Source organism: Selaginella moellendorffii, unplaced genomic scaffold (genome assembly GCF_000143415.4).
Source record: "Selaginella moellendorffii unplaced genomic scaffold, v1.0 SELMOscaffold_1, whole genome shotgun sequence".
Classification (NCBI taxonomy): domain Eukaryota; kingdom Viridiplantae; phylum Streptophyta; class Lycopodiopsida; order Selaginellales; family Selaginellaceae; genus Selaginella; species Selaginella moellendorffii.
The window spans coordinates 2,605,775-2,633,444 of record NW_003314262.1 but is presented as its reverse complement, the minus strand read 5'-3'; the positions used below and the strand labels follow the sequence as shown (position 1 = coordinate 2,633,444).

The window sequence follows — 27,670 nt, the reverse complement described above, 5'->3', positions numbered from 1 at the left end:
GTATGTGAACTTTCAGCATTCGGATTGGGATGGTTATTTACCGTCTCTTTGGTATGCATATGTCACTGGGGTGTAGAGGTCTATTAGTGCTTCACCATATAAACTCCTATATGGTCATGATCCAATATTACCAATGGAGCTGAGTTTACCTTCGCGATTGCCATGAGTTGCGGATGCTAGATCATGGGATCAATATTTGACTAGCATTCTTCCACTTGTCCGAGCAGAGTCTGCCGAACACTTAGACTGCATACAAGTGGGACAACAACAGCGCTACAACTCCCATCATCGTCCACCTACGGAGTACAAAGTGGATGATTTGGTGTTAGTCCGTTTTCCCCATCTTACGGTATGTGGTTTATCTAAGGGGCTCCTTGCACAGTGGAAAGGACCGTATTGTGTGTTGCAGCAAGTTGAACCACAAGTTTATGAGGTTCGGCATGACGTCCAGCAGGCCGATCCTCCAAAGATTGTGCATGTGCAACGGTTGAAACGCTTTATACAAAGGGATCAGGAGCGGTTAATACCATCTACAGAACCACCGATGCCTCCTCTTGATGTTCCTCCAGATCCCGGCCCGTCTACAAGAGAACCCTGATGGTCTTCCATTATTCTGAGAGGAGGGGATGATATGAGGGCCAAGTGTACGGTTACGATGCTGTATATTAATATTAGCATAGTGTAGCCGTCAGATTGGTTTCAATCCGAACCACTCGCTCCTGTATATATGCTAGGGTTTTTGGGCTAATTGATATGCACATGTATTCCCTTTCCATATTCCATGCACTCACAAATTTAATTTTGAAAGAAATTTTTTTTTTCAAAGTTCAAAATTACTCCTCCCACTTACTTTGGCTGGCTTATTGAGGGCAAACTAAATCCTTTTCCTCCATATCCACCAATCTATCTCGGCAATTAATATATTACTAGTAAATTACATACCATAACAATATAAAATAATAATAATAACTTTGGAAAGGTTTATTATAAGATCTTCTAATTTTGATACAAATCTTAAACATTAAATTTTAACTTCATTTCATGAATTCTTTAAAATTATTTTTCAAAATATTTTTGTGTTTTTTTTCAATGATAATTTTACTCTATCAAAATCTTCCAAAATAACATGTAAGTGCTGACTCCATTCAATATTTGTGGAAGCCAAATGCAACTTCTAAACTCTTGACAAGAAGCAACATCCAAAAGTGCATCTCCCCAATACTCTATAAATCTAGTTCACTGAGTGGCAGTACTTTCGAACCTGTCCACTCTGTCCTGTCAAGACATTGCTGGACGTGAGCTTGACGAAAGCCGAAGAGAATGTGTTGAGGAAGAGCTGCTGGTTCGTGGAGAAGCGCGCTATAAGGTCCCGGAAGTACTGGTTGTCAAAGACGAGGTTGGTCATATCGTTGTTGATCACTGTAATGTTGTTGAGCATCCAGGGATTGGCCGTCGGGCACTGGACTCTCAGCCGGCTCGCAAACAGGAGACTGATCTTACTGTCCTGGTTTGGATAGAGCCGATTCACAATGTTGACACAGTGCCCGACTCCAATTGTGTGAGCTCCTGGAATGCAAAAGTACAGAAGTTCGGATCAATTGTCCTTGGAAAGTTTGCTGGAAAGAAAAGCCTTGAGACGTACCGATGATTGCAACGCTTTCGTCGAGAGAGAGGCCCTTGGATGCGAAGAGGCTGATGAAGTTGTCGACGCTTACGGTTGCTGGAGGCAACAGCCTGTCGGCTGCGGCGTTGGAAGCGGCTGTGCTGTCTCTTCTTCCTGTGAGCATGGGGATTGTCGGGCCTCCGGTGAAGACGATGGATTCTCTGGCCACCAGAACGATGATGTCCGCGCACGAGACGACTCCCGGACAGGCGGCCTCCAGCATCAACTTGATCCTGTCGATGAAATCCAAGCGGCGGATGCCAAAGTTCTTGTCCGAGTCTCTTTCGCTTTTGATGGAACCTTTCGAGTCGAGCAAGATGGACGCGTCGCAACCCTATAGAACAAAACGTATAAAAACGTATAAACGTACAGTTGTTTCTCGCACTTGGGAAGCAAATTATTAAATACTCACTGTTTGAAGTTGCAATACTCTGCCTTACATTGGTCTTGCTTTATACTCTGAGTCAGTGTTGGAAAAAAAACGCAGAGGTACGCCAAGAAATGAAGAAACGAGGAAAAGAAAAAAACAAAAAAAAAAACAGAACGCTGGCACCTTTAAGCTCAGCCCAGGTAAGCTAGAAACTCTGGTAAATCAAATTCCCTTGTATATGATTCTTTGATCTAAGGTGAGAAGAAACATGTGGATCGATGGTCTAGAATGCTGGCCTTTTGCTCCTTGGCCTTGGCACCTTGTCTTTGGTCCAGGTAAGCTTGCATGGCTTACAGTGGTACCTCGGCTGCCCAGGCTTGTAATTGTTGAAATCGTAGAACCTCGTGCACCAGATGCGCCCACACCACGGGCAGTCGATTTGCTCGGGCAGCGTAGCCCTCACCTTCGCTAGCAGCGCTCGCAGCTCGGGCGTCACCTTTGCGGACGCGTTCTTCCTCGTCTTGGCCTCACCACCACAGCTTTTCGAAGCCTTTGCCCGCTTGGGCTCGCTCGAAGTCTTGGGCCTCTTGGGCTCGCTCGAAATATTTGGCCGCTTGGGCTCGCTTGGAGTCTTGGGCCTCTTGGGCTCGCTCGAACTCTTTCTCTTGGGCTTGCTCAGAGTCTCTGGCCTCTCGGGATTGCTCGAAATCTTGGGCTTGTTCGCGGGCTCTTTGGGCTTGACTCTCGCCATCACCGGCTCTCCACACCAGTCCTCCATGGCACAGAAGCTTTTGAGAGCTTCCGGGTCCCAAGGAGGGCAAGCCAAGCCTCCCTCGTACTCCCATCCGTCGCCTTGGACCTCGTCTTCCAGATCATCGAGCATGGGGATCTCTGCGTCCTGTGCCTTCCTCTTCATGATGCAATAAACCCTAGTGTACACATTCTGGGTCCACAGATTTATACTTATTTTCGAAAAGGTGCCTTTTTAATTAGTTTAATTAAAATTAAAAGGATGAATTGTAATATTAATTATAATTATGAAAACTTTAAACTTTAGTTGGAATGATGTTGTGAAATGGGAATCCATATTGTGCAAATACTTGTGCAAATAAATTTATTTACTTAAATTTTATTTGATATAGTGCCATTAATTAGTGTTTCCTCTTGTCTATCTAATTTCATAAATTTAATCTTGCTATATTTATTTATATTTTATTTGCACACGTTAAATTAATATGAAAGTTGTGAGGCTTTTGATTGTTATTATAGCAAAATTTAATAACCAAAAGAGTTGTATTAAGAATAACTTTTCATCCTGACATTTATACTGTGAGTGATGCTTTATATATTATAGAGATTAAAAGGGCAATTGCAAAAACAATTTAATTTCTAAATACATGAACATGATATCTATAGAATAATCTATATAATTTCTAATTTAAATAATTAAAATTTATAATTTATAGTTAATTTTTGAAGTTTTTATTTAATTTTGAAATAAAATTAATTCATTTTTTCTTTAAAGTTCAAAACTACACCTCTCATTTACTTTGGTTGGTATATAAAGGGTAAATCGGATGCTTCTCTTGAATATCTGCCAAATAAATGTCCATTTCGGCAAATAATATATTAGTAATAAATTACATATCATAACAATATAAAATAATAACAATAACTTTGGGGAGATCTTCTAATGATATAAATCTTAAACATTAAATTTTAACTTCATTGTATTTTTCAATATATTTTTGTATTTTTTCCAAATGATAATTTTACTCAAACAAAATCTTCCAAAATAACATAAATATCATTAACTTGCGACCATCGCTGCGAGGAGCGCTGCTTCAATCTGGAGAGAAGCGACACCTTCAATGGCACGGCGCTTAAGTGCTGAGTCAAAAGACTAATCCTACTACTCCATACAATATTTGTGGAAGCCAAATGCAATGGCAGTAGAGACAAATCTCCCGCTGTCCATCAGCGGCGCCGCCTACGCTAGAGGAGAAAGATCCCCACGATGGCCTGGGATTTCGGCAATACATGCTGGCGGGATCCATCGCCAGCGTGGTAGAGCACATGGCAATGTTCCCGGTCGACACTGTCAAGACGCGCGTGCAGATGCTATCGGCTCCTTCGTCCTGCCCGTGCGGCTCCCCAGTTCCATCGCTCACCAAGGCAGTGGGATCGATCATGCGCCTGGAAGGTCTGGCGGGGTTCTACCGGGGATTGGGAGCCATGGTTCTCGGCGCTGGGCCGTCCCACGCGGTCTACTTTGGATGCTACGAGTTCTTCAAGGAGAAGTTTGGAGGCAACCGCGATGGCCACCAGCCTCTAGCTCATATGGCGTCCGGGGCTTGCGCTACCGTCGCTAGCGACACGGTGCTCACGCCCATGGACGTGGTGAAGCAGCGGTTGCAGCTAAGCCGGAGTCCATACCAGGGGGTGGCGGACTGCGTTGCGAGGATTTACAGGAGCGAGGGGCTTGCGGGGTTCTACGCCTCGTACAGGACCACGGTTTTGATGAACATTCCGTTCACCGGGGTACACTTTGCGGCGTATGAGGCTGCCAAGAAGATCTTGTCCGAGTTGTATCCGGATCAGGCTGGGGACGATCACTTGTTGACGCATGTTGCCGCCGGTGGCACCGCCGGAGCGCTGGCGAGTGGGATCACTACCCCGTTTGATGTTGTCAAGACGAGGCTCCAGTGCCAGGTATGTGTCTCTTTTCTCTCTGAGAGCGAGTGTTTCATCAAGCTTTCAGTTGTTTCTTTGTTCCACTCTTCTTAGATGATTGGAAGTTGAAAGTTTTGCTTTCACAGAGTTGTATTTTTTGTTTAGAGTTTATAGTGTTGGTTCTTGTGGTCTGGTTTACCGTTTCTTTCTTGAGTTCTAGGATGCTTGTGCATGTAGATGAGTGTTCGTTTCATATGCTAGTTTAGTTGCGATGGCTCTGAATTCTGGATGTGGCTGTTCTCAGGGTGTTTGCGGTGCAACCAAGTATTCAACCAGCTCCGTCACACAAGTGGTGAAGGAGATTGTTCGCCATGAGGGCTCGGCGGCCCTGTTCAAGGGGTTAAAGCCTAGAGTTTTGTTTCACACTCCTGCGGCAGCCATCAGCTGGTCCACGTACGAAGCCGGTAAGAGCTTCCTGCAAAGTTGGAACGCGAGTCATGGCTCGGATTGATGCCTCGCAGAGCATCACGAGATTCTTTGTATTGGCTCTTCGAAAATTTTGACACTGGAAATTTTACAGTTGTTTCTCGCACTTGGGAAGCAAATTATGAAAGACTCTACTGTTTGAAGTTGCAATACTTTGCCTACATTGTTCTTGCTTTATACTATGAATCCAAAAAGCTTTAAAATTTTAAAGATGCGTGGTGTATAAACGTAGCGTTCTGTTTTCTTTTCTTTTCCTCGTTTCTTCATTTCTGATATTCCAAGTGGGTGTAGCAAGCTAGAAATTCTGGTAAATCAAATTCCCCTTCGTTCTTTCTTTCCAGTGCCAACAACGCGCTCACAGACAAACTCCAATGAGCGAGCGTGTAAGAAAAGTTTGTATATGATTCTTTGATCTAAGGTGAGAAGAAACATGTGGATCGATGGTCTAGAATGCTAGCCTTTTGCTCCTTGGCCTTGGCACCTTGTCTTTGGTCCAGGTAAGCTTGCATGGCTTACAGTGGTACCTCGGCTGCCCAGGCTTGTAATTGTTGAAATCGTAGAACCTCGTGCACCAGATGCGCCCACACCACGGGCAGTCGATTTGCTCGGGCAGCGTAGCTCTCACCTTCGCTAGCAGCGCTCGCAGCTCGGGCGTCACCTTTGCGGACGCGTTCTTCCTCGTCTTGGCCTCACCACCACAGCTTTTCGAAGCCTTTGGCCGCTTGGGCTCGCTCGGAGTCTTGGGCCTCTTGGGCACGCTCGAAGTCTTGGGCCTTTTGGGCTCGCTCGAACTCTTTCTCTTGGGCTTGCTCAGAGTCGCTGGCCTCTCGGGCTCGCTCGAAATCTTGGGCTTGTTCGCGGGCTCTTTGGGCTTGACTCTCGCCATCACCGGCTCTCCACACCAGTCGTCCATGGCGCAGAAGCTTTCGAGAGCTTCCGGGTCCCAAGGAGGGCAAGCCAAGCCTCCCTCGTACTCCCATCCGTCGCCTTGGACCTCGTCTTCCAGATCATCTAGCATGGGGATCTCTGCGTCCTGTGCCTTCCTCTTCATGATGCAATAAACCCTAGTGTACACATTCTGGGTCCACACATTTATACTTATTCTCAAAAAGGTGCCTTTTTAATTAGTTTAATTAAAATGAAAATGAATTGTAATATTAATTATAATTATGCTAACTTTAAGCTTTAGTTGGAATGATGTTGTGAAATGGGAAGCCACATTACACTTTCAGTCTTGAAAGGCAGTATTAATACTGAAGAGCATTTGGATCAAGAAAAGGCTTTGTATTTGGAAATTCCAGGCACGAAGCCATGCAAAACACCCATCGCTGATTTCCATGCTAATAGTAAAAGAACTTTAAAAGCATAATTAATTAAGAGTTATCCTTAATGCAACTCCCTTTGATATTAAATCTTGCTATAATAACAGCAAAAAGCCTCACAACTTTAATATTAATATAACTTGTGCAAATAAAATATAAATAAATATAGCAAGATTAAATTTGTGAAACTAGATAGACAAAAGAGAATAATAATTAATAGCACTACATTAAATAAAACTTAAGCTCACTCTTCATCCTAATATTTAGGCTGTGAGTGATTGTTTTTTATATATTATAGAGATTAAAAGGTTAATTGCAAAGAAAATTTAATTTATAAATACATACTTGGCCAACACAATCTTTAGAATAATATATATAATTGTTAAATTAAAAAAGTAAAAGCTATATTTTTAGTTATTTTCTGAAGTTTTAATTTAATTTTGAAAGAAATTTTTTTTTTCAAAGTTCAAAATTACTCCTCCCACTTACTTTGGCTGGCTTATTGAGGGCAAACTAAATCCTTTTCCTCCATATCCACCAATCTATCTCGGCAATTAATATATTACTAGTAAATTACATACCATAACAATATAAAATAATAATAATAACTTTGGAAAGGTTTATTATAAGATCTTTTAATTTTGATACAAATCTTAAACATTAAATTTTAACTTCATTTCATGAATTCTTTAAAATTATTTTTCAAAATATTTTTGTGTTTTTTTTCAATGATAATTTTACTCTATCAAAATCTTCCAAAATAACATATAAGTGCTGACTCCATTCAATATTTGTGGAAGCCAAATGCAACTTCTAAACTCTTGACAAGAAGCAACATCCAAAAGTGCATCTCCCCAATACTCTATAAATCTAGTTCACTGAGTGGCAGTACTTTCGAACCTGTCCACTCTGTCCTGTCAAGACATTGCTGGACGTGAGCTTGACGAAAGCTGAAGAGAATGTGTCGAGGAAGAGCTACTGGTTCGTGGAGAAGCGCGCTATAAGGTCCCGGAAGTACTGGTTGTCAAAGACGAGGTTGGTCATATCGTTGTTGATCACTGTAATGTTGTTGAGCATCCAGGGATTGGCCGTCGGGCACTGGACTCTCAGCCGGCTCGCAAACAGGAGACTGATCTTACTGTCCTGGTTTGGATAGAGCCGATTCACAATGTTGACACAGTGCCCGACTCCAATTGTGTGAGCTCCTGGAATGCAAAAGTACAGAAGTTCGGATCAATTGTCCTTGGAAAGTTTGCTGGAAAGAAAAGCCTTGAGACGTACCGATGATTGCAACGCTTTCGTCGAGAGAGAGGCCCTTGGATGCGAAGAGGCTGATGAAGTTGTCGACGCTTACGGTTGCTGGAGGCAACAGCCTGTCGGCTGCGGCGTTGGAAGCGGCTGTGCTGTCTCTTCTTCCTGTGAGCATGGGGATTGTCGGGCCTCCGGTGAAGACGATGGATTCTCTGGCCACCAGAACGATGATGTCCGCGCACGAGACGACTCCCGGACAGGCGGCCTCCATGATCCTGTTGATGAAATCCAAGCGGCGGATGCCAAAGTTCTTGTCCGAGTCTCTTTCGCTTTTGATGGAACCTTTCGAGTCGAGCAAGATGGACGCGTCGCAACCCTATAGAACAAAACGTATAAAAACGTATAAACGTACAGTTGTTTCTCGCACTTGGGAAGCAAATTATTAAATACTCACTGTTTGAAGTTGCAATACTCTGCCTTACATTGGTCTTGCTTTATACTCTGAGTCAGTGTTGGAAAAAAAACGCAGAGGTACGCCAAGAAATGAAGAAACGAGGAAAAGAAAAAAACAAAAAAAAAAACAGAACGCTGGCACCTTTAAGCTCAGCCCAGGTAAGCTAGAAACTCTGGTAAATCAAATTCCCTTGTATATGATTCTTTGATCTAAGGTGAGAAGAAACATGTGGATCGATGGTCTAGAATGCTGGCCTTTTGCTCCTTGGCCTTGGCACCTTGTCTTTGGTCCAGGTAAGCTTGCATGGCTTACAGTGGTACCTCGGCTGCCCAGGCTTGTAATTGTTGAAATCGTAGAACCTCGTGCACCAGATGCGCCCACACCACGGGCAGTCGATTTGCTCGGGCAGCGTAGCCCTCACCTTCGCTAGCAGCGCTCGCAGCTCGGGCGTCACCTTTGCGGACGCGTTCTTCCTCGTCTTGGCCTCACCACCACAGCTTTTCGAAGCCTTTGCCCGCTTGGGCTCGCTCGAAGTCTTGGGCCTCTTGGGCTCGCTCGAAATATTTGGCCGCTTGGGCTCGCTTGGAGTCTTGGGCCTCTTGGGCTCGCTCGAACTCTTTCTCTTGGGCTTGCTCAGAGTCTCTGGCCTCTCGGGATTGCTCGAAATCTTGGGCTTGTTCGCGGGCTCTTTGGGCTTGACTCTCGCCATCACCGGCTCTCCACACCAGTCCTCCATGGCACAGAAGCTTTTGAGAGCTTCCGGGTCCCAAGGAGGGCAAGCCAAGCCTCCCTCGTACTCCCATCCGTCGCCTTGGACCTCGTCTTCCAGATCATCGAGCATGGGGATCTCTGCGTCCTGCGCCTTTCTCTTCATGATGCAATAAACCCTAGTGTACACATTCTGGGTCCACACATTTATACTTATTCTCAAAAAGGTGCCTTTTTAATTAGTTTAATTAAAAATGAAAAGGATGACTTGTAATATTATTTATAATTATGCTAACTTTAAACTTTAGTTGGAATGATGTTGCAAAATGGGAATCCACATTGCACTTTCAGTCTTGCAAGGCAGTATTAATACTGAAGAGCATTTAGATTAAAAAAAAGGCTTTGTATTTGGAAATTCTAGGCACGAAGCCATGCAAAACACCCATCCCTGATTTCCATGCTAACAGTAAGAGAACTTTAGAAGCATAATTAATTAAGAGTTATCCTTAATACAACTCCTTTTGATATTACATTTTGCTATAATAACAATAAAAAGCCTCACAACTTTAATATTCATTTGATTTGTGCAAATAAAATAAAAGTAAATATAGCAAGATTAAATTTGTGAAACTAGATAAACATTAGGGAAAAATAATTAATAGCACTACATTAAATAAAACTTAAGCCCACTCTTCATCCTAATATTTAGGTTGTGAGTGATGTTTTTATATATTATAGAGATTAAAAGGTTAATTGCAAAGAAAATTTAATTTATAAATACATACTTGGCCATGAACACAATATCTTTAGAATAATATATATAATTGTTAATTTAAAAAAGTAAAAGCTATATTTTTAGTTATTTTCTGAAATTTTAATTTGTGAGGGCCAAATGTACGATTATGATGCCATATACTAATATTAACGTAGTAGGATTTTGGTAGCCGTCGGATTGGTTTCAATCCAAACCACTCACTCCTATATATAAGTTAGGGTTTTTGGGTTAATTGATATGCACATTTCTATATTCCCTTTCTATATTCCATGCACTTACATTGGTGGAGGTGAGGGGCACCTTTGATTGTCCCTGGGGAGTGCTTGGATTTGGGATTTCAATTTAGATCTAGCTTTTGCATTGTCTAGATCTAGTTTTTTCTATTTCCTTTCTTTTGTTATTTCCTTTCATGATTTTGGTTTAGATTTAGCTTTTTGCATCCCCAGGATTCCCGTGAAAGAACTTTGGCCGAACACAAGGATTGGCACCAAGAGTAAGAGGAGTTGTACCATGTGCCATGAACGCCGCCATTAACTAAGTTTGGTTGTTCAATTGCAAGCACATAGCATTAAGCAATTGTACTAACTGCTGCTCCAGAGTCAAAGGAGGAGATTGTTGATCTGCCATGGAGACGAATGAAAAAGAAAGAACAAAAGAAAAAAAATGACAAAAAGCTAAAATATGATGTGTACCATTGGTTCGATCACTTTACAGTGATTGCCACATATCATTCTTGGGATAATGCTTGACGTTTGCGTGAGTTTCCCACATGTCTCCAAGGGACGGCGTTGCAATGGTACAACGGTTTGGGAGCAGCCACTCGCAGGGATTGGAGTGTTCTTTCGGATGTCTTCAAACGCGCCTTTGAACATGCTGATAACTGTGATGATGCTTTCCAAGAATTGCATCGTCTTCACCAAGGGCCATCTGAGTCGGTGATGCAATTTGGTGTTCGTTTCCGAAGTCTTTTGCTTCGTGCGGAGCCAAATATGTCGGAGCGGATCAAGCTAGGAATGTTGTGGCCAGCACTTTGTCAAGATCTTGTCGGACTTGTGCATGCACTTGCTCCTACCACCCTTGATGATGCTCTTCACTTGGCACAACGTTATGAGACATCGCCTCTTCCACTTCTCGCTGCACGTCCTTCAGCTCCACTTTCTGTGGGTGATGGTCTTGTTCCAATGGAGGTTGATGCTGCTGCTGCTCGAGTCCAAGGTCACGGGCGAGGACGTGGTCGTGGCCGTGATGTTCGCTGCTGAACATGTGATGAAGTTGGTCATACTTATCGGCGTTGTCAGCGTTTTCCGGATTGGCGACCTCCATTTCCTGGGTGGAGACCTTGGCGTCAGTAACGTCCCGTTGGTGCTGCTGCAATGGAAGGTTTGGACACTGAGATGCATCCGGGAAACGAGGAGTCACGCGAGTAATGGAGGAACCTTACGCGAATAAGTCAGTGACCCCTCCATCTTTCTTTTAGGAGTATCATCAAGGGGTTCACTTGGCACCAGTTCATCCAATGTTTACTTTCCAAGCTCGTCTTTATAACAAGAGGTCTTTTATTATTCTCTTTGTATTGGTTGATACAGGTTCGAGTTTATCTTCTATTGCTCAACCTATTGCCACACATTGTCGTCTACACTTGCGTCGTGCGGCGGAACCAGTTTTCATTCTTTATGGCAACGGCCGTATACATGCATGTGCACGGGATGAGGCAGACCTGGTTGTGCGTGTGGGCAATCTCAAGCTTGAGTTGCAATCGTTGTGGGTGGTGCCGAGTCAAGCTTTTGACCTCATTCTTGGTATGGATTGGTTGCAGCGCAATCATGCCAAATGTGACTTTGAGGCTTCTCCCCCTTGTCTTGTACTTCCTTATGTTTCATCCATTCCTCTCACTTCAGTACCTTTTTGTCCCTCTACTTCTACCTCTGCTTCCATTACTTTTGTTTCCCCACTATTTCCTCCTGTATTTCCATCTTGTTCTGCTCTTCCCTTTTCCGATCCCTCCGACGATCTATGTGTTGCAGCAGTTGACAAGCTCATGAAGGAGTATTCTGATCTCTTTGACTTTGACCTATCGTCTGGAGCCAAGATTGCCACACGTCATCCAATTCCAACTGGGGATGCTCGTCCAATCAAGGTTCCTGTTCGTCGTTGGTCACCAAAGGAGATCAAGATTTTACATGCAAATGTCAAAAAGATGTTGGAGAAGGGTGTTATTCGGAAGTCGCGGAGTCCTTGGGCATGTGAACCTCATCTTGTGACGAAGCCTGATAGGAGTATTAGTTTCTGCATCGACTATCGTCTGTTAAATGACATAACGATCCCGGATGTGTACCCTCTTCCTCACACTGCTGATCTCTTAGATCGTTTGGGGCGAAGTCGTTGGTTCACCAAGCTAGATTTTGCTTCTGGGTACTAGCAAGTACTGATGGTCGAAGAAGATATTCCTAAGATTGCTTTTCATAAACCATTTGGTTTGTATGAGTTCTTGGTGATGCCATTTGGTTTGAACAATGCTCCAGCAACTTTTCAACAGATGATGGACGAGGTTCTTTGCAATATGCTGGAGGTGATTGCTGATTTCATTGATGATGTCTTGATTCACTCAGAGGGGATGTGGGAGGAGCACGTTTGTGATGTTTGTAAAGTGTTGGATCGGCTACGTGACATTGGTTTAAAGCTGAAGCGGTCGAAGTGTGTGTTTGGATCCAAGGACACAACTTATTTTGGGTGCCGTATTTCTCGTGAGGGTTTGCAAGTTGATCCTGACAAACTTGTGGCTGTTCTAAAGTTCCCTACTCCGAAGTGTGTGAATGATGTGCAGCGCTTCTTGGGCAAGGTGCAGTATCTCAGGTGTTTTGTGGATCATCTTTCTGATCGCACTGCACCATTGCGAGCGTTGCTAAAGTCATCAACGTCATCTTTCATTTGGTCTTCAGATTGTGAGCGGGCATTCGGGGATCTCAAAGAATTATTGACAACTCCTCCGGTTTTGGCATATCCTGACTACACTCGACCTTTTATTTTGCAAGTAGATGCTTCTGACATTGGTCTTGGAGGTGTGTTAATGCAAGAGAGCTCGAGTGTGCTTGATCAGCGCCATCCCATTGCATATATAAGCCGTACATTACAACTAGCAGTGATGAACTACTCCACGACAGAGGAGTGTTTAGCAGCAGTTTGGGGTTTTGAGAAACTTCATGCATATCTACATGGTTCTCAGACGTTACTTGAAGGTGACCATGCTGCTGTTACTTCATTATTAAAGCGGAAGAACCTAGTTGGTCGTACTGCTCGGTGGGCTTTGAAGCTTCACATATATGATTTTGATGTTATTCACCGCCCAGGGAGTTTTATGGCTGATGTTGATGCCCTTTCTCGAGCTCCTCTTCCTTCTTCACTCTCCTCTCATATTTCTAATGAGCCTATTGTTCCAGCATCTGTGGATTTTCTAGACAAGGATTCTGTGCCTTCGGCAGTTGCTATACTTGATGTTCAGTGTCCACAAGGTGCAGAGCAAGATCTACCTTCGCTTGATGAGGTTTGCGAGGCTCAAAAGATTGAGCCATGGATTCAAAGGCTTCGAGATGGGTTTGAGAATCCTGCATCACTTGCTGATGACTTGCCTTTTCGGCATTTACATTCTCAATATCGTCTTAAAGATGGCCTTCTTTATTTTGTGGGGACAGATTTTGATGATCATTTACGGCTGGTGGTGCCTTCTATCTTTATTCTGTAGTTTTTCCATGCCTACCATGATTCTCCTGTTCTAGGTGGGCATATGGGACATCGCCGTGTAATCGAGAAGCTACGCAGGTCTTTCTATTAGCCGGAGATGCAACGTGATATTATCTGGTATGTGCGTAGCTGCATTTGGTGCCAAGCTCGTAATACTCCCCCTCCGGCAGCGGAAGGACGGTTGGAGTCAATTGCAATTTCCCGTCCGTTTGAGTTGGTGGCATTTGATCTTATGGGACCTTTTCCATGGTCGATTACTGGCAATGAGTATGTTATTATTGCTTCTGACTATTTGACTCGTTGGATGGAAGTTGGTGCTCTTGCTAGTGCCTCTACAACTGCTGTTGGATACTTCCTCCTCAATCGAGTGGTGTTCTAACATTCTTGTCCAGAGCGGATTCTTTCAGATAATGGTCCCGCATTTATGGCTGAGGCATTTCATGTTTTGACGTCTCGGTTGGGGATTTGCCACACTTTCACGAGTGTTTATCATCCACAATCAGACGGTCTGGTGGAACGGCTCGTTCAGACGTTCAAGGGGATGATTGCAAAGTATGTGAACTTTCAGCATTCGGATTGGGATGGTTATTTGCCGTCTCTTTGGTATGCATATGTCACTGGGGTGTAGAGTTCTGTTAGTGCTTCACCATATAAACTCTTATATGGTCATGATCCAATATTACCAACGGAGCTGAGTTTACCTTCGCGATTGCCATGAGTTGCGGATGCTAGATCATGGGATCAATATTTGACTAGCATTCTTCCACTTGTCCGAGCAGAGTCTGCCGAACACTTAGACTGCGTACAAGTGGGACAACAACGGCGCTACAACTCCCATCATCGTCCACCTGCGGAGTACAAAGTGGATGATTTGGTGTTAGTCCGTTTTCCCCATCTTACGGTATGTGGTTTATCTAAGGGGCTCCTTGCACAGTGGAAAGGACCGTATTGTGTGTTGCAGCAAGTTGAACCACAAGTTTATGAGGTTCGGCATGACGTCCAGCAGGCTAATCCTCCAAAGATTGTGCATGTGCAATGGTTGAAACGCTTCATACAAAGGGATCAGGAGCGGTTAATACCATCTACAGAACCACCGATGCCTCCTCTTGATGTTCCTCCAGATCCCGGCCCGTCTACAAGAGAACCCTGATGGTCTTCCATTATTCTGAGAGGAGGGGATGATATGAGGGCCAAGTGTACGGTTACGATGCTGTATATTAATATTAGCATAGTGGGATTTTGGTAGCCGTCAGATTGGTTTCAATCCGAACCACTCGCTCCTGTATATATGCTAGGGTTTTTGGGCTAATTGATATGCACATGTATTCCCTTTCCATATTCCATGCACTCACAAATTTAATTTTGAAAGAAATTTTTTTTTTCAAAGTTCAAAATTACTCCTCCCACTTACTTTGGCTGGCTTATTGAGGGCAAACTAAATCCTTTTCCTCCATATCCACCAATCTATCTCGGCAATTAATATATTACTAGTAAATTACATACCATAACAATATAAAATAATAATAATAACTTTGGAAAGGTTTATTATAAGATCTTCTAATTTTGATACAAATCTTAAACATTAAATTTTCACTTCATTTCATGAATTCTTTAAAATTATTTTTCAAAATATTTTTGTGTTTTTTTTCAATGATAATTTTACTCTATCAAAATCTTCCAAAATAACATGTAAGTGCTGACTCCATTCAATATTTGTGGAAGCCAAATGCAACTTCTAAACTCTTGACAAGAAGCAACATCCAAAAGTGCATCTCCCCAATACTCTATAAATCTAGTTCACTGAGTGGCAGTACTTTCGAACCTGTCCACTCTGTCCTGTCAAGACATTGCTGGACGTGAGCTTGACGAAAGCCGAAGAGAATGTGTTGAGGAAGAGCTGCTGGTTCGTGGAGAAGCGCGCTATAAGGTCCCGGAAGTACTGGTTGTCAAAGACGAGGTTGGTCATATCGTTGTTGATCACTGTAATGTTGTTGAGCATCCAGGGATTGGCCGTCGGGCACTGGACTCTCAGCCGGCTCGCAAACAGGAGACTGATCTTACTGTCCTGGTTTGGATAGAGCCGATTCACAATGTTGACACAGTGCCCGACTCCAATTGTGTGAGCTCCTGGAATGCAAAAGTACAGAAGTTCGGATCAATTGTCCTTGGAAAGTTTGCTGGAAAGAAAAGCCTTGAGACGTACCGATGATTGCAACGCTTTCGTCGAGAGAGAGGCCCTTGGATGCGAAGAGGCTGATGAAGTTGTCGACGCTTACGGTTGCTGGAGGCAACAGCCTGTCGGCTGCGGCGTTGGAAGCGGCTGTGCTGTCTCTTCTTCCTGTGAGCATGGGGATTGTCGGGCCTCTGGTGAAGACGATGGATTCTCTGGCCACCAGAACGATGATGTCCGCGCACGAGACGACTCCCGGACAGGCGGCCTCCAGCATCAACTTGATCCTGTCGATGAAATCCAAGCGGCGGATGCCAAAGTTCTTGTCCGAGTCTCTTTCGCTTTTGATGGAACCTTTCGAGTCGAGCAAGATGGACGCGTCGCAACCCTATAGAACAAAACGTATAAAAACGTATAAACGTACAGTTGTTTCTCGCACTTGGGAAGCAAATTATTAAATACTCACTGTTTGAAGTTGCAATACTCTGCCTTACATTGGTCTTGCTTTATACTCTGAGTCAGTGTTGGAAAAAAAACGCAGAGGTACGCCAAGAAATGAAGAAACGAGGAAAAGAAAAAAACAAAAAAAAAAACAGAACGCTGGCACCTTTAAGCTCAGCCCAGGTAAGCTAGAAACTCTGGTAAATCAAATTCCCTTGTATATGATTCTTTGATCTAAGGTGAGAAGAAACATGTGGATCGATGGTCTAGAATGCTGGCCTTTTGCTCCTTGGCCTTGGCACCTTGTCTTTGGTCCAGGTCCGCTTGCATGGCTTACAATGGTACCGGGGCTGCCCAGGCTTGTGATTGTTGAAATCGTAGAACCTCGTGCACCAGATGCGCCCACACCACGGGCAGTCGATTTGCTCGGGCAGCGTAGCCCTCACCTTCGCTAGCAGCGCTCGCAGCTCGGGCGTCACCTTTGCGGACGCGTTCTTCCTCGTCTTGGCCTCACCACCACAGCTTTTCGAAGCCTTTGCCCGCTTGGGCTCGCTCGAAGTCTTGGGCCTCTTGGGCTCGCTCGAAATATTTGGCCGCTTGGGCTCGCTTGGAGTCTTGGGCCTCTTGGGCTCGCTCGAACTGGGCTTGCTCAGAGTCTCTGGCCTCTCGGGATTGCTCGAAATCTTGGGCTTGTTCGCGGGCTCTTTGGGCTTGACTCTCGCCATCACCGGCTCTCCACACCAGTCCTCCATGGCACAGAAGCTTTTGAGAGCTTCCGGGTCCCAAGGAGGGCAAGCCAAGCCTCCCTCGTACTCCCATCCGTCGCCTTGGACCTCGTCTTCCAGATCATCGAGCATGGGGATCTCTGCGTCCTGTGCCTTCCTCTTCATGATGCAATAAACCCTAGTGTACACATTCTGGGTCCACAGATTTATACTTATTTTCGAAAAGGTGCCTTTTTAATTAGTTTAATTAAAATTAAAAGGATGAATTGTAATATTAATTATAATTATGAAAACTTTAAACTTTAGTTGGAATGATGTTGTGAAATGGGAATCCACATTACACTTTATAGGCATAATTAATTGAGAGTTATCCTTAATACAACTCCTTTCGATATTAAATTTTACTACAATAATAATAAAAAGCCTCACAACTTTAATATTAATTTAAATTTTGAAAATAAAATATAAATAAATATAGCAAGATTAAATTTGTGAAACTAAATAGACAAAAGGGAATAACAATTAATGGCATTACATCAAATAAAAGTTAACCCATTCTTTATTTTAATATTTATGCTGTGAGTGATGCTTTTATATATTATAAAGATTAAAAGGTTAATTGCAAAGAAATTTTAATTTATAAATACATAATTGGCCATGAACATGATATTTTTAGAATAATTAATATAATTGTTAATTTTAAAAATTAAAAGTTATGTTTTTAGTTGTTTTTTGAAGTTTTAATTTACTTTTGAAAGAAATTTAATTTAATTATTTTTCAAAGTTCAAGATTACACCTTTCACTCACTTTAGTTGGGCATGAGGGCAAATCGGATCCTTCCCTTCAATATGTATCAAGTAATTGTTCATCTCTGCAATTAATATATTGTTAGTAAAATATATACCACAACAATATAAAATAATAACAATAACTTTGGGGAGGTTTACTTCAAAATCTTCCAATCTTGATACAAATTTAAAACATTAAATTTTAACTTTATTTTATGAATTCTTTAAAATTATTTTTCAATACATTCTTGTTTATTTGCTATCTCAAGAAATAATCTTTAAAACAAAGTCAAAGATAATAATTGAACTTACATGTTCTTCTCATGGAAAAGTGGAAAGTTTTTACAAATTCTACTTTGAAATGACAAACCTCTTGTTTTTTCTCAATAATAATTTTACTCAAACAAAATCTTCCAAAATAACATAAATATCATATAAGTGCTAAGTCAAAAGACTAATTCTACAACTCCATAGAATATTTGTGGAAGCCAAATGCAACTTCTAAACTCTGAACAAGAAGCAACATCCAAAATGGCGTCTCCCAATACTCTATAAATCTAGTTCACCGAGTGGCAGTACTTTCGAACCTGTCCACTCTGTCCCGTCAAGACATTGCTGGACGTGAGCTTGACGAAAGCCGAAGAGAATGTGTCGAGGAAGAGCTGCTGGTTCGTGGAGAAGCGCGCCACCACTGGCGACGTGCGGCTGTCCAGCGCAAGCTCCGAATCGATGGTGAAGAGCCCCTGCCCGTTCATAAGGTCCCGGAAGTACTGGTTGTCAAACACGAGGTTGGTCATATCGTTGTTGATCACTGTAATGTTGTTGAGCATCCGGGGATTGGCCGTCGGGCACTGGACTCTCAGCCGGCTCGCGAACAGGAGGCCGATCTTACTGTCCTGGTTTGGATAGAGCCGATTCACAATGTTGACGCAGTGCCCAACTCCAATTGTGTGAGCTCCTGGAATGCAAAAGTACAGAAGTTCGGATCAATCGTCCTTGGAAAGTTTGCTGGAAAGAAAAGCCTTGAAACGTACCGATGATTGCAACGCTTTCGTCGAGAGAGAGGCCCTTGGATGCGAAGAGGCTGATGAAGTTGTCGACGCTTACGGTTGCTGGAGGCAACAGCCTGTCGGCTGCGGCGTTGGAAGCGGCTGTGCCATCTCTTCTTCCTGTGAGCACGGGGATTGTCGGGCCTCCGGTGAAGACGATGGATTCTCTGGCCACCAGAACGATGATGTCCGCGCACGAGACGACTCCCGGACAGGCAGCCTCCAGCATCGACTTGATCCTGTCGATGAAATCCAAGCGGCGGATGCCAAAGTTCTTGTCCGAGTCTCTCTCGCTTTTGATGGAACCTTTCGAGTCGAGCAAGATGGACGCGTCGCAACCCTGTAGAACAAAACGTATAAAAAAGCATGAAAAGGAAACGAGAAAAATGCTTACCCCGACTTGGCAGTCGTGAAAAGCCAGCCGAAGGAGTGCTGCGGGTGCTGTTGGATCGGTAATAAAATTTCCAGAGAAGGCAGCTCGCACAATGCTCTCCGCATTTGGACACGATGACGAGTAGAAACCGATTCTTAGACCTGAGTTACCACCGCTGCTCCCAGACGCATCACCTCCGCCAGCATTCGGGCTACCAAAACCAATTCCACTGCCTCCTCCATTGCCGATGTTCCCTCCAGGACTGCCAAAACTCCCTCCGCTTCCACCACCAATTCCGCTGCCTCCTCCACTGCCGATGTTCCCTCCAGGACTGCCAAAACTCCCTCCGCTTCCACCACCAAAGTTAGAACCCGGACCACCTCCATTGCCAAAATTCCCTCCACTTCCACCACCAAAGTTCGAACCCGGACCACCTCCATTGCCAAAACTCCCTCCACTTCCACCTCCAAAATTGGAACCCGGACCACCACCTCCAAAGTTGGAACCCGGGCCACCACCTCCATTCCCAAAGCTTCCACCACCCCCGAAGTTGGAACCCGGGCCACCACCGCCATTTCCAAAGCTCCCCCCAGTTCCACCCCCAAAGTTGGAACCAGGCCCTCCCCCGTTTCCAAAGTTTCCTCCACCACCACCAAAGTTACCGCCGTTGCCTCCACCAAAGTTACCGCCACTTCCATCACCGATGTTGGGACCTCCACCCCCGTTAAATCTACCTCTGCACCTGTAATAATCGCCGTCGTCGTGGTCCGGACAATGGTGCGCCGGTTCCATGACTTCGCTTGTTTCCCTTGCTGCCCAAGACAATGTAGCTACTAGCATCACTGAAAGGAGCAGCATTCCCCTGTAAGTCTTCATTCTAGCACCTCCTCCTAATGATCGAGCTAAGTACTTGCCGGAAAGAGCAGCGAAGAATGCTGCTAGAGAGTTCATGATAAAACTCACCAGTCTCCACAGCTGAAGGAGTAACCAGGATCGTTGTTGTCAACGGCGCTCTTCTTGTTGCTGCGCTCTTCTTGATGCGGCGCTCTTCTCGCTCCTTCTAGGATGGGAAGAAAAGACGAGGTAATAAGACACTGCTTTTCCTGCTCTAGAAGTTACCTCGCTCTCAGTCGTAACAGCAGCACTCTTGCATTCAATGCACACCACTGTCCTGCCTCAACCTCGTGGCTCGCGTTAGGAAATGACCACTACCAGTGGCCTCGGTTCCTGGCGAGGGGAGCAAAACTCTATCAGCTTCGTTCTCTTGTCTTCCACTCTTTAGCCACGTTCCACGGTGGAAGAGAACTGAGAGAATCTAGAAGCCGCTGCAAAACGACGACCCTCCTCCGTGGAAAGACGGTCTCCTGCTTTTTCAAGCACCACCAGAGCCAGACGGGCCAGCCTTTTCTTTTCGCGCTTGTATGACGGTGCGGAATGAATGCCATCTCTTGTGTAGAGCACTTAGCGTGAGAGGTCCTGACCCCTCTGTCCCTGCACAATGAAATCACGTGCAGCTTGTTATACCCAAAATTAGCAAAGAGATGTGTTTGATCTTACTTCTTAGTGTCGCTAGCGGCCCGATCACATCGCTGCTATGAATGCAACGCGGAATTTGGCTTCTCAAAACGTCTGTTTCTCTCTGATGCACCACCACGGAACAGGCTTTATAAAATTAAAGCGATTCACACCCCTTGCATGCTCCTTACCAGCTTACTCCAGGAAAATTTCCCAGATCAAGTTAGGCGAAGATCTGCTACAGGAAGGCATCCCAGTTATATTTTCATATGTTTTGTTTAAAGATTGAGACTTACGCAGAAATAACGCGCCGATATGTCTGGTAGCAAGTATTTGCATGTTGCGTGCTGACATCCTGGGGGGAAAAAGGCACAAACAAGAACAAGGATATTGCTGCAACTGATCCTGTTATTCAACTGTCTCTACAGTGTGCTACGTAAACAAAAATCGTGTTGCCAAAACTCTCACTTCTGAGTGGTCACCTGGCTTTTGCCTAAGAATCGACGCCTGTAAATTTGAACACAATAGATTAGAGATGCATTTGAAGCGGACTCGATGTTTAAACCTTGGGGCGCTCCATAAAGTTCGCAAAATATCCTATACCAAATGATGGAGCAGTGTGTGCTGCGAGGAATTCAACTCCTTCCAATCTATTAGGCTGGAAAACAATCATTATAGATTTTAAACCACATATATCACTTACGAATGACTTGAAAGACTGTAGAAGTAGAATCCCAGCATCCTGTTTTTGACTGGCTAAGTGTCCTTGATTAAGCTTCAGTAAAATGTCTGAGCAAACGCTTACGGGGCCAGCATCTGACCTGTTACAACCAGAGAAGTAAGTACGATCAAAGTCAAACGAATACATACTCCCACACAGAATGGCAGCATTCACGCGCCAAAAGAGACTTGATAAGCCTCTCTCCTGCTCCTGATGTGCTGCAACCCACGGAAGATGATAAGTTTGACGTTGCCCAGCAACCGCATCCATACACCGCAGCAAGTCCGACTCGACCTTTAGCCTGCAGCTCTTGGGGATTAGCAACATGATAATCCAAAGAAAACGAAGAATAACGAACTTTCATAGCAATACCACCACTAGAAACTCCAGCCGAAATATTTCCTTTGTCGTCCACGCACACTGCACCAACCGTGTCCTGTATCACGTCCTCTCTGCTTAAATTACTCTCTGGCTGTTCTGGTCAAGAAAGACAACCCAAGTAAGAAAAGAAATTCGGAAACGACGAATCCATACTTGTCATCATGTTCTTATACTTGAGCCATTGCTCCTTGGATCGATTCGTGACAAGCTGTAAAAGAAGCACTGTAATCAGCAACAACAGAGCATACGGATTTTCAACACAGACAGCATGCTCCGGACTCTCCATGGTTTCGATTCCATGCTCTTTGGCCCATTGCCTTGCGCCATCGCCAACTATAAAACTGGAAGCCCAACACTAAGATGATACAGGGAAGAATCAATCATACATACATGGGTGGAATTAATCCAAGCGAGGAAGAACCGTGTGTACTTTCTTTAGCCAAAAGCGCAGCTACCTCGATAGGATTTGAGACACCTAGAATTCTTCGCTTGAGCGAACAGAAGAAAAAAAAAATTACAAAGGTTTTACCTGAAGTAGCACCAACAGCACCAAACGATCCCGAGTCATCCATTATGCTAGCATCGCACTCCACGTTTCCCTCTTGAGTCAGATTGGACCCCCGACCAGCATTCGTAATTTCATCATCCTGGAAAATTCATGAGAGATAGAACACGATTGAAGCATTCTTAATCACCTCCAAGGCTTTGATCGCTGCCACAACGGCATCCATGCTGGTCCCGGAGCTCTAAAGAATCCGCAAGAATTTCGTAAGAACTCGAAACCAAGGGAGCAAACAAGCCGCATTCTCCCAAAATTTCCATCAGATCAATCAAGCCCCAGCTCCCACAAGAGAAATCGCGCAATCTACCTGGGAGAGAACCGCGGCGGCGGCCAGACAAGCTCGCCGCATCGCCCTGCGGTAGTTCTTGGAATTGGATTGAGCGTGGTAGCCAGCGCCGACGTGAACAGCCACGAAGAAGCGCGCCTTGCTCTTCATCGCCATTCCCGCCCGCCCTAAAACCCTAGAACAAACGTATTGTCCAGCTCATAGTCCTACGTGGCAAAATGCTTTAAAATCATGGAAAAGGAGATTAGGGTTCTTCAGAAACATGGCAAGGGTAAAGCCTACAATGGTGCTCGACTTGGACAACACGCTCGTCTACGCGCACACGGACATGGTGGCCGGATCAGACTTCACAATGGAGCGCGCGGGCGAGGAATCTCCACTGTTTATAATGAAGAGGCCCGGAGTGGATGCGTTTCTAAAGAGGATTTCCAAGGTTTTCCGGCTGGTGGTGTTTAGCGCTGGGGTCGAGGAGTATGTGAACTTCGTAGTTGATCACTTGGATCCAGCAAAGACTATGATCTGGAAAAAGCTTCATAGTGGGCACTGCAAGATCGATGAGGGAACCAAATTCAAGGATCTGGGTTTTGCCGATCGAGAGTTTCGTGGTGTGGATTTGAAGAGGCTGGTTGCGTTGGACGATCTTGTGGATTTCTACCCAAAGGAGTACAGGGAGAACGTTGTGAGGGCTGAGAAGTTCGAGGGATCGCCCGGGGATTGCTTTCTCCAGGGACTGGCGCCGTTTCTTCTGGCGCTGGCCAAGCTCCCAGATTTCAGGAGGGCGATCGTTTGCTACAACAATGGCGAGTGCAAGGAGATGAATGGTAGGGTTTACATCAAGGACGCCTTCGATGATAGCTGGGTGGATGCCTTTCTGTGAGACAAAGCTTGTAAACTATTATCATTTGACAATCTCATGGTTTGAGAGGAAAAAATACAAAGAACTTTCTAATCTTCTTTATTTCGGAGCGATCCTAGATTCGATCGATTTTACATTGGATCATTTCTTCGTCTCTTTCTCCTGTGCTTTGGCCGGCGGCTTCTGCTGGGCAGAATGCTACAAAGAATCAATACCCAAACAGAGAATTAGGGCTGTGGGTTGGATGGAGCGCTTACCAGCAGCAATCCAGCGGCGATCGAGACGCCCAGCACAGCCGAGAAGGCAGCTGCGGTGCCCGTGAGGAGATTCCACCGTCTGAAGATCATCGCTCCCGCGAAGAGCCCTAAAACCGAAAACCCTAAAAGTTTTAGGGTTCTTGGGTCGTTTACCTTTACCGTTGACTATAGCATTTACTGTACTTAAAATGTTTTTTAGGGTTCTTCGCGAGAAATGGAGCTGGAAGACGGTGAGATTGCCCCTACGACTGTGTCTTCTCTTTCTCTAGCGGCTGCAGCATCGGCAGCGTCAGCGGCGGCGGTGGATGAAACGGGCTCCACGAAATCCGATAATGCCGGTGAGAACGAGCAATCACCCGGGGCGGCGCCAGTGGTCACAGCCTGGGCGACGGTGACACGCTGTGCTAGCTCGGATCGAGTGCGATCGCTGTTTGGGAGTTCGCAGCGCCATTCCGCCGACGGCACCCAGTGCTCCGATCCAGGGTTTGTGAAGCTTGCCACGCTCCGGCACAAGGAGCTCTACGGCGTGGAACCGCCGCTCTCGCGCCTCCCCATCAAGTTCCTCCGCTACTGCTACCTCGAATACTTTGGCAAACGAATCGTGGACTACGCCGCGGTTACCCGATCTCACGAGCATCACACCGAGAACCACCGCCGCCGCCGCGCCGCCCGTGTCGCCGCCAAGAAGATCGCCTCCACCTCCGCCGCCGCCGCCGCCAAGTCGCTGTCTTTGCCGTTCCGCGACGTCCCAAAGAGGCCGAGGACGTCGGGAAAGGCGAACGATCTGATCATGCCCCGGCTCAAGCTCACGATCAAGGAGCTCCGGCTGGCGGAGATCCGGTGCCGCGAGCTGGAGGAGCGAGTCAAGGAGGCGGAGGAGATCAAGTCTAGAGCTCGGAGTGGCGGCAATGGTGGCGGGCGGAGCTATAATCCGAGGATGGTTCCCACGCCGCTGGAGGAGCTCCGGGGGCGGCCGCTGGGGTCGGGGTTTAGCGAGGAGGAGAAGAGGAAGGAGTGCCCGGTTTGCTTCGCGAGGTTCTCCAGCGAGGGGTGGTACCGGCTGGGGTCTTGCGGCCACGAGTACCATCTCCAGTGCTTGATGCTGCATGCCTTGTGCGCTTGCTCTTGCGCGGTGTGTGACTCAGAGATCCCGCTCGAGTTCTACAAAGGCATTGGGCAGGAGGATCACCGGCCCGCGTGAGCGAGAGTTGGCGATTCAGTGTTTTTTGGTGTATAAAAATATCTTGCAATGAGTTATTATATATTATATTAGTATTATTATTATTCTTATTATGTAAAACAGTAAAGTTTTCTTGCGGTTAACATTATTATTGTGGAAAAATATTTCTTTATTAAAATTACATGATTTACATACAGACTATTAAATTAACTAAGAATAATATTAGACTATTCAGCATCAGTTTCCTTTATTACAGAAATTTTTTTAATTAAAGTAATCATACAGTTTCTTATCTAAAGATACTAAACTTTGAATAAACATAGACTATATTTGACATTGTTCATTCATAAGTCATCTTTTTCCTTATAATTCGTTATTGAGTTTTGTTATCATAATGTCTTTAAGTTTAAGTTAATGATATTTAATATCAATTTAGTTAATTTTTTCTGTAATATTTTACAATGCAGCTTTTAATTAATAATAGAAAAAGCATTATTTATTTCCTAGTGATAAGTTTTTGGATTTTTTTTTTGTCTCAATCTAATTTAAACTATTATTATAATGAAGCAATTCATATGGTCTTGTGGCAGGATTTAAATAAGTTGCCTGGACGATCATCTCCTCCACTATTTGCCACTCCTCTCATGCCTGTGACTCAATGTTGCCTTTTGAGTAATGGTGGATGTAGTGAAGCCGCTAGTGCATGCATTATGTTTATCACGAGGGCTTGGCATATGAGTTCCATCTCCCGTAAGAATTCACACGAATCATCCACCTTCTTGTGGAGGTGCTTATATATTAAATTTCAGTGCTTTATATGTTCAAGTCTACTAGAGGTACCATTAATGCTATACTTTAGTTATTCTTATTCTCTTAATCTTATCCTAATCTGCCTTTCCATTCCTTCTAAGGATATACTCAGTTTAAGCTTTAAGCAAAGAATTTTCTTTTCACAAGCCTACTGATACAATAAAAGGTAGAGACTTTCCACCATCGAGACGAATAACACTTCGTGCCGATCGAATAGCGCGCGCTCCATCCTTTTGCATCTTGGAGGCAGCTAGCAGGGCTCTCCATGCCGCGGCTCCAGAGGACGATCCTTGCTCCTCTTCTTCCTGCCGGATGATCTCTTCGGCGTTTTTGAGCTGGCCCGAGCGGCCCAAGATGTCCACCACCGAGCAGTAGTGCTCCATCGCCGGCGCAAGATGGTAGTCGGCACTCATCGAGAGGACAAACTCCCAGCACTCGGCGAGCAGCCCGAGATGGTTACAAGCCGTGAGAACTCCGGTGAAAGTGATCTCGTCGGCCAAGACTCCACCCAAGTTCATGAGCCGGAAGAAATCTAGCGTCGCCTGGCCGTGTCCAGCTCGAGCAGTGATCGTAATGACCAGGTTCCAGGAGATCAATCCCGTCTCGGGCATTCTCTCGAACATCCTAGCGGTAGCCCGAGCGTTTCCTTCGCAGGCGTACGCTGCCAGCATCGAGTCCCAGCTCACGAGGTTCCTTTCCGGCATGGACGCGAAGAGATCCTCGGCTTTCCTGGAGTTTTGAGCGTGTCCGGCGAGCAGCGAATTCCAGGATACCAAGTTGTGCTCGGGTATTCGGTCGAAGAGTTTCTTCGCTTCCTCGAGGTACCCGAGGCGACCGTAAGCCGCGATCATGGAGTTCCAGGAGATCACGCTGTGATGTGGCATCCTGTCCAGCAGCGACTTTGCGGCCTCCAAGTCCCCGCTTTGAGCGAGTGCCGCCACCATTGCGTTCCAGGACGAGGAGTTCCTTTCCGGCATTTGATCAAAGAGGGTTTTCGCCTCGGTGATCTTCCCGGCTTGAGCATGAGTCGTCAGCAGCATTGTCCACGCAACCACGTCTCTCTCTGCCATCCTGTCGAAGAGATCCATCGCTTCTACAGTGTAGCCGAGCTGAGCGTGCGCCGCCGCGATCGCAGTCCAGGAAACAACGTTGGACTCAGGCATTTCGCTGAAGATCTTCACTGCATCCTTGAGGAGCCCGACTCGAGCGAAGCCGGTTATCATGTCCGTGCACGAGAACACGTCGTGCTCGGGCACCGAGAGGAACATCCGCTTTGCCGACTCAAAGTTCCCGTTTTGGACGTGGAAGTGGATCATGGAGTTCCAGGAGACGATGTTCTTCCTCGGCATGGAGTGAAACACACTCTCGGCTCCTTCCAGATGCCCGCACCGGATGTAAACCAGCAGCATGGCGTTCCAGGCCGTGACGTTCCTGTGCTGCATCCCATTGAAAACCTCTTGGGCTTGCTCCAGGCCACACTGTTGCGAGAGCAGCGTGACAATCGCAGTGGAGGACGCGGCATCCCACTCCGGCATCTCGAAGAACACTTCCCTGGCATCGCCCAAGTTCCCGGAGTGCTGGACGAAGGCTTGGACGATGCAGCTCCAAGAGAGAACGCTCCGGATGGGAATTCTCCCCAGCAGTGCTCTCGCTTTTCCAATATGCCCGCACAGGGCATAAGCGGCGATCATGGCATTCCACGATACCAAGTCCCACTCTGGCATCTTTTCAAACACTTCCTTTGCTAGCGTGGCATTTCCCTGTTCTCCATACGCTTTGAGAAGAACGTTCCACGAGATTATATCCTTCTGTGGCATAGTCGTGAAGAGCGATAGAACCTTGTGGATTTGCGCGGCCTGGGCATATGCCGAGATGATAGCATTCGAAGACACCAGGTTCCTCTCGGGCATTCTCGCGAAGATCTCCGCAGCGCGATCCAGATGCCCGTTCTGCGCATACGCTGTGAGAAGGATGTTCCAGGAGAAGAGATTGGGCCGGTCGATCAGGAAGAACACCTGTGTCGCGGCATCGATGCTGCCACAATCGGCGTACATCTCCACCAGGAGATTCAAGAGATACCTGTTCTTGCTGAAGCCACTGCGCTGGATGAGGCGA

General features: G+C 45.5%; 7 protein-coding genes, 2 long non-coding RNA genes and 1 pseudogene across 11 annotated transcripts; 3 read left to right on the top strand and 7 right to left on the bottom strand.

Annotated features, from left to right (window-relative positions):
- Nucleotides 1–1,231: 1,231 nt before the first annotated feature.
- On the bottom strand, nucleotides 1,232–2,916 carry LOC9630138 (peroxidase 29). Its single transcript, XM_002961473.2, has 3 exons — nucleotides 2,353–2,916; nucleotides 1,643–1,997; nucleotides 1,232–1,566 (listed from the first exon to the last, which is right to left on the bottom strand). The coding sequence occupies exons 1-3, from the start codon at nucleotides 2,914–2,916 to the stop codon at nucleotides 1,232–1,234; spliced, it is 1,254 nt and encodes a 417-aa protein (XP_002961519.2).
- LOC9657262 (uncharacterized mitochondrial carrier C8C9.12c) lies at nucleotides 2,915–5,402 on the top strand. Its single transcript, XM_002961943.2, has 3 exons — nucleotides 2,915–2,933; nucleotides 4,015–4,745; nucleotides 5,011–5,402. The coding sequence occupies exons 1-3, from the start codon at nucleotides 2,915–2,917 to the stop codon at nucleotides 5,215–5,217; spliced, it is 957 nt and encodes a 318-aa protein (XP_002961989.2). The 3' UTR covers nucleotides 5,218–5,402.
- A 1,982-nt stretch (nucleotides 5,403–7,384) lies between these two features.
- On the bottom strand, nucleotides 7,385–9,093 carry LOC9657260 (annotated as a pseudogene).
- Nucleotides 9,094–15,232: 6,139 nt separating this feature from the next.
- LOC9657259 (peroxidase 29) lies at nucleotides 15,233–16,941 on the bottom strand. Its single transcript, XM_002961470.1, has 3 exons — nucleotides 16,354–16,941; nucleotides 15,644–15,998; nucleotides 15,233–15,567 (listed from the first exon to the last, which is right to left on the bottom strand). The coding sequence occupies exons 1-3, from the start codon at nucleotides 16,939–16,941 to the stop codon at nucleotides 15,233–15,235; spliced, it is 1,278 nt and encodes a 425-aa protein (XP_002961516.1).
- A 1,000-nt stretch (nucleotides 16,942–17,941) lies between these two features.
- LOC9657258 (peroxidase 29) lies at nucleotides 17,942–19,938 on the bottom strand. Its single transcript, XM_002961469.2, has 3 exons — nucleotides 19,009–19,938; nucleotides 18,600–18,954; nucleotides 17,942–18,523 (listed from the first exon to the last, which is right to left on the bottom strand). The coding sequence occupies exons 1-3, from the start codon at nucleotides 19,936–19,938 to the stop codon at nucleotides 18,123–18,125; spliced, it is 1,686 nt and encodes a 561-aa protein (XP_002961515.2). The 3' UTR covers nucleotides 17,942–18,122.
- Nucleotide 19,939: 1 nt separating this feature from the next.
- LOC112350574 lies at nucleotides 19,940–20,543 on the top strand. The gene is made up of 2 exons (XR_002993817.1): nucleotides 19,940–20,070; nucleotides 20,118–20,543. It is a non-coding gene; the product is annotated as an uncharacterized LOC112350574 (long non-coding RNA).
- Nucleotides 20,544–20,892: 349 nt separating this feature from the next.
- Nucleotides 20,893–22,609, bottom strand: LOC9630137 (putative threonine aspartase). 2 transcript variants are annotated; one of them, XM_024686970.1, is made up of 11 exons: nucleotides 22,474–22,609; nucleotides 22,300–22,350; nucleotides 22,134–22,251; nucleotides 21,995–22,079; nucleotides 21,870–21,945; nucleotides 21,758–21,812; nucleotides 21,582–21,700; nucleotides 21,373–21,524; nucleotides 21,206–21,323; nucleotides 21,068–21,160; nucleotides 20,893–21,009 (listed from the first exon to the last, which is right to left on the bottom strand). In XM_024686970.1, exons 1-11 carry the CDS (start codon nucleotides 22,606–22,608, stop codon nucleotides 20,935–20,937), a joined length of 1,077 nt encoding a protein of 358 aa, XP_024542738.1. In that variant the 5' UTR covers nucleotide 22,609; the 3' UTR covers nucleotides 20,893–20,934. The 2 variants fall into 2 exon arrangements, with proteins under 2 accessions (XP_024542738.1, XP_024542733.1); XM_024686965.1 differs by having other exon boundaries at nucleotides 21,758–21,945.
- Nucleotides 22,610–22,714: 105 nt separating this feature from the next.
- LOC112348133 (CTD nuclear envelope phosphatase 1-like) lies at nucleotides 22,715–23,329 on the top strand. Its single transcript, XM_024680222.1, has one exon. The coding sequence runs from the start codon at nucleotides 22,715–22,717 to the stop codon at nucleotides 23,327–23,329; it is 615 nt and encodes a 204-aa protein (XP_024535990.1).
- A 53-nt stretch (nucleotides 23,330–23,382) lies between these two features.
- Nucleotides 23,383–23,692, bottom strand: LOC112349749. Of its 2 annotated transcripts, none has more exons than XR_002993490.1 (2): nucleotides 23,566–23,692; nucleotides 23,383–23,506 (listed from the first exon to the last, which is right to left on the bottom strand). It is a non-coding gene; the product is annotated as an uncharacterized LOC112349749 (long non-coding RNA). The 2 variants fall into 2 exon arrangements; XR_002993489.1 differs by having other exon boundaries at nucleotides 23,383–23,491.
- Nucleotides 23,693–25,695: 2,003 nt separating this feature from the next.
- LOC9630136 (pentatricopeptide repeat-containing protein At4g02750) lies at nucleotides 25,696–27,609 on the bottom strand. The gene has a single exon (XM_002961467.2). The coding sequence runs from the start codon at nucleotides 27,607–27,609 to the stop codon at nucleotides 25,696–25,698; it is 1,914 nt and encodes a 637-aa protein (XP_002961513.2).
- Between the last annotated feature and the right edge of the window lie 61 nt (nucleotides 27,610–27,670).

What these genes read in the sequence shown, in the direction of transcription:
- LOC9657262 (XM_002961943.2), top strand. An exon ending in AGACGAGGCTCCAGTGCCAG is followed by an intron (nt 4,746 to 5,010) that starts GTATGTGTCTCT and finishes GGCTGTTCTCAG; the next exon opens with GGTGTTTGCGGTGCAACCAA.
- LOC9630138 (XM_002961473.2), bottom strand. Translation starts at nt 2,916, where the DNA reads ATGCTCGATGATCTGGAAGACGAGGTCCAAGGCGACGGATGGGAGTAC. An exon ending in TTACCTGGACCAAAGACAAG is followed by an intron (nt 1,998 to 2,352) that starts GTGCCAAGGCCA and finishes TTTGTTCTATAG; the next exon opens with GGTTGCGACGCGTCCATCTT. An exon ending in CGAAAGCGTTGCAATCATCG is followed by an intron (nt 1,567 to 1,642) that starts GTACGTCTCAAG and finishes TTTGCATTCCAG; the next exon opens with GAGCTCACACAATTGGAGTC.
- LOC9657259 (XM_002961470.1), bottom strand. Translation starts at nt 16,941, where the DNA reads ATGAAGAGGAAGGCACAGGACGCAGAGATCCCCATGCTCGATGATCTG. An exon ending in GGACCTGGACCAAAGACAAG is followed by an intron (nt 15,999 to 16,353) that starts GTGCCAAGGCCA and finishes TTTGTTCTATAG; the next exon opens with GGTTGCGACGCGTCCATCTT. An exon ending in CGAAAGCGTTGCAATCATCG is followed by an intron (nt 15,568 to 15,643) that starts GTACGTCTCAAG and finishes TTTGCATTCCAG; the next exon opens with GAGCTCACACAATTGGAGTC.
- LOC9657258 (XM_002961469.2), bottom strand. Translation starts at nt 19,938, where the DNA reads ATGAACTCTCTAGCAGCATTCTTCGCTGCTCTTTCCGGCAAGTACTTA. An exon ending in TTCACGACTGCCAAGTCGGG is followed by an intron (nt 18,955 to 19,008) that starts GTAAGCATTTTT and finishes TTTGTTCTACAG; the next exon opens with GGTTGCGACGCGTCCATCTT. An exon ending in CGAAAGCGTTGCAATCATCG is followed by an intron (nt 18,524 to 18,599) that starts GTACGTTTCAAG and finishes TTTGCATTCCAG; the next exon opens with GAGCTCACACAATTGGAGTT.
- LOC9630137 (XM_024686965.1), bottom strand. Translation starts at nt 22,608, where the DNA reads ATGGCGATGAAGAGCAAGGCGCGCTTCTTCGTGGCTGTTCACGTCGGC. An exon ending in TGCTGTTGGTGCTACTTCAG is followed by an intron (nt 22,080 to 22,133) that starts GTAAAACCTTTG and finishes GAAGAATTCTAG; the next exon opens with GTGTCTCAAATCCTATCGAG. An exon ending in ACTTTATGGAGCGCCCCAAG is followed by an intron (nt 21,010 to 21,067) that starts GTTTAAACATCG and finishes TCAAATTTACAG; the next exon opens with GCGTCGATTCTTAGGCAAAA.
- LOC112348133 (XM_024680222.1), top strand. Translation starts at nt 22,715, where the DNA reads ATGGCAAGGGTAAAGCCTACAATGGTGCTCGACTTGGACAACACGCTC.
- LOC9630136 (XM_002961467.2), bottom strand. Translation starts at nt 27,609, where the DNA reads ATGTACGCCGATTGTGGCAGCATCGATGCCGCGACACAGGTGTTCTTC.